This window comes from Condylura cristata, unplaced genomic scaffold (genome assembly GCF_000260355.1).
Source record: "Condylura cristata isolate star-nosed mole 26May11 unplaced genomic scaffold, ConCri1.0 scaffold00020, whole genome shotgun sequence".
NCBI classification, from domain to species: domain Eukaryota; kingdom Metazoa; phylum Chordata; class Mammalia; order Eulipotyphla; family Talpidae; genus Condylura; species Condylura cristata.
The window spans coordinates 37,273,769-37,275,024 of NW_004567121.1; the positions used below are offsets into that span (position 1 = coordinate 37,273,769).

The window sequence follows — 1,256 nt, forward strand, 5'->3', positions numbered from 1 at the left end:
CGCCCCCGGACGCCACACCTAGCACAGGGGCCCGGCGCCCGCCGCCGGCCGTCCAGGACCACCGCCCAATTGTCCCGGCAGGGCTGGGACCTCTGTGCCGTAAGCTGGGCCCCAGGGGCCGCACCCAGACTCCAGAGCCGTGCGCCCGCCCCGGTTCCCAGCGCCAGCCAGGCTGTGGCCTGCTGTCGGATGGGAGGAAGGGGCCAGCCGCCCGTCCCCTCCGCTGACCCGTCCAGACACACCTGGGCGGCTCGGCTGCCCGCGTGGCCCACAGGGAGGCTTTGTTCCCTGCTTGGCTGGGACACTTCCAGCCACCCTGGCCAGCAGGGCCACGGCAACCGGGCCCGGGGACGGGAGGGCCAGGCCGCAGCCAGCAGAGTCTGTGGCAAGGGAAAGGGCCCCTGGGGTGCAGGGCCAGGGCCTTAGGAGTCGCCGGGGTGAGGCTGCTTCTCCCCCAGCAATTTTAAAAGGCTCGAGGGGAGCACGGTGGACGGGACAGTTCTGGGTCGGACCCCAGAGGCTCAGAGCACCCTCTGGGGAGTGTCCAGTGAGGTCCAACCGGAAGGGCAGGAAGAGGGGTCTGGGAGGGCAGTGGTCACCATTCCCACATCGGGTGTGCCGGAAAGCCAGAGGTCCCTGACTGGTCCCGGCACGGAGGCCGCACCTCGGAAGCCCAGCAGGCCCGCCACACCCACCGGAGGCAAAGGGCAGGGGAGCCCCAGCTTCCGGGTGCCGCAGAAAGGTCCCCCTACCCGGCCAGACGCCCCTGGCCACCAACCCCCCAAGACAAGGCCTTTCTCTTACCTTCGCCAGAGTGTCCACCACGCCGGCCAGCGGCTGCTTGGCAGGGTACTTGGCCATGTCCCACTCAAAGTGGGTCACGAAGGACGGCAGGTCGACTGGAAGGAAACACGCCAGGTGAGGGCGCTCGCCGGCGCCCGGCTTCCGGGGAGCGAGACCGCCGGCGGCTGGCCGGGAGCAGCACCCCAAGCCCCTTGGGCACGCAGCCGCAGCCCGGGCGCTGGGGCGCCGTGCCCAGGCCTCGACTGGCCGCTCCCCCCGGAGGGCGTGGGGGAGATCCCAGCTTCTCGCAGGTGGGAGCCCAGCCCGAGACATTCTGAGGGCCCGACGCCATTGCCGGCCTCACCCAGGGCACCCCCAAGCTCACAAGCCCGTGCGGGGCCACCCGCCCAAGGATGAGCCGTCTTCCTGCAAGCGGGGACCCCAGACCGGCTGTGTTCAAGGCATCAGCCCCC

The 1,256-nt window shown here is 71.2% G+C and overlaps 1 protein-coding gene across 2 annotated transcripts in view; it reads right to left on the reverse strand.

Annotated features, from left to right (window-relative positions):
* The window catches only part of ATP6V1C2 (ATPase, H+ transporting, lysosomal 42kDa, V1 subunit C2), a 33,478-nt gene that overhangs the window by 13,183 nt on the left and 19,039 nt on the right, over positions 1–1,256 (reverse strand). For both annotated transcript variants that reach the window (XM_004686439.2, XM_004686438.2), the window contains exon 4: positions 805–899. In XM_004686439.2, the coding sequence (XP_004686496.1) occupies positions 805–899 (95 nt within the window). The remainder of the gene's footprint in view (positions 1–804; positions 900–1,256) is intronic.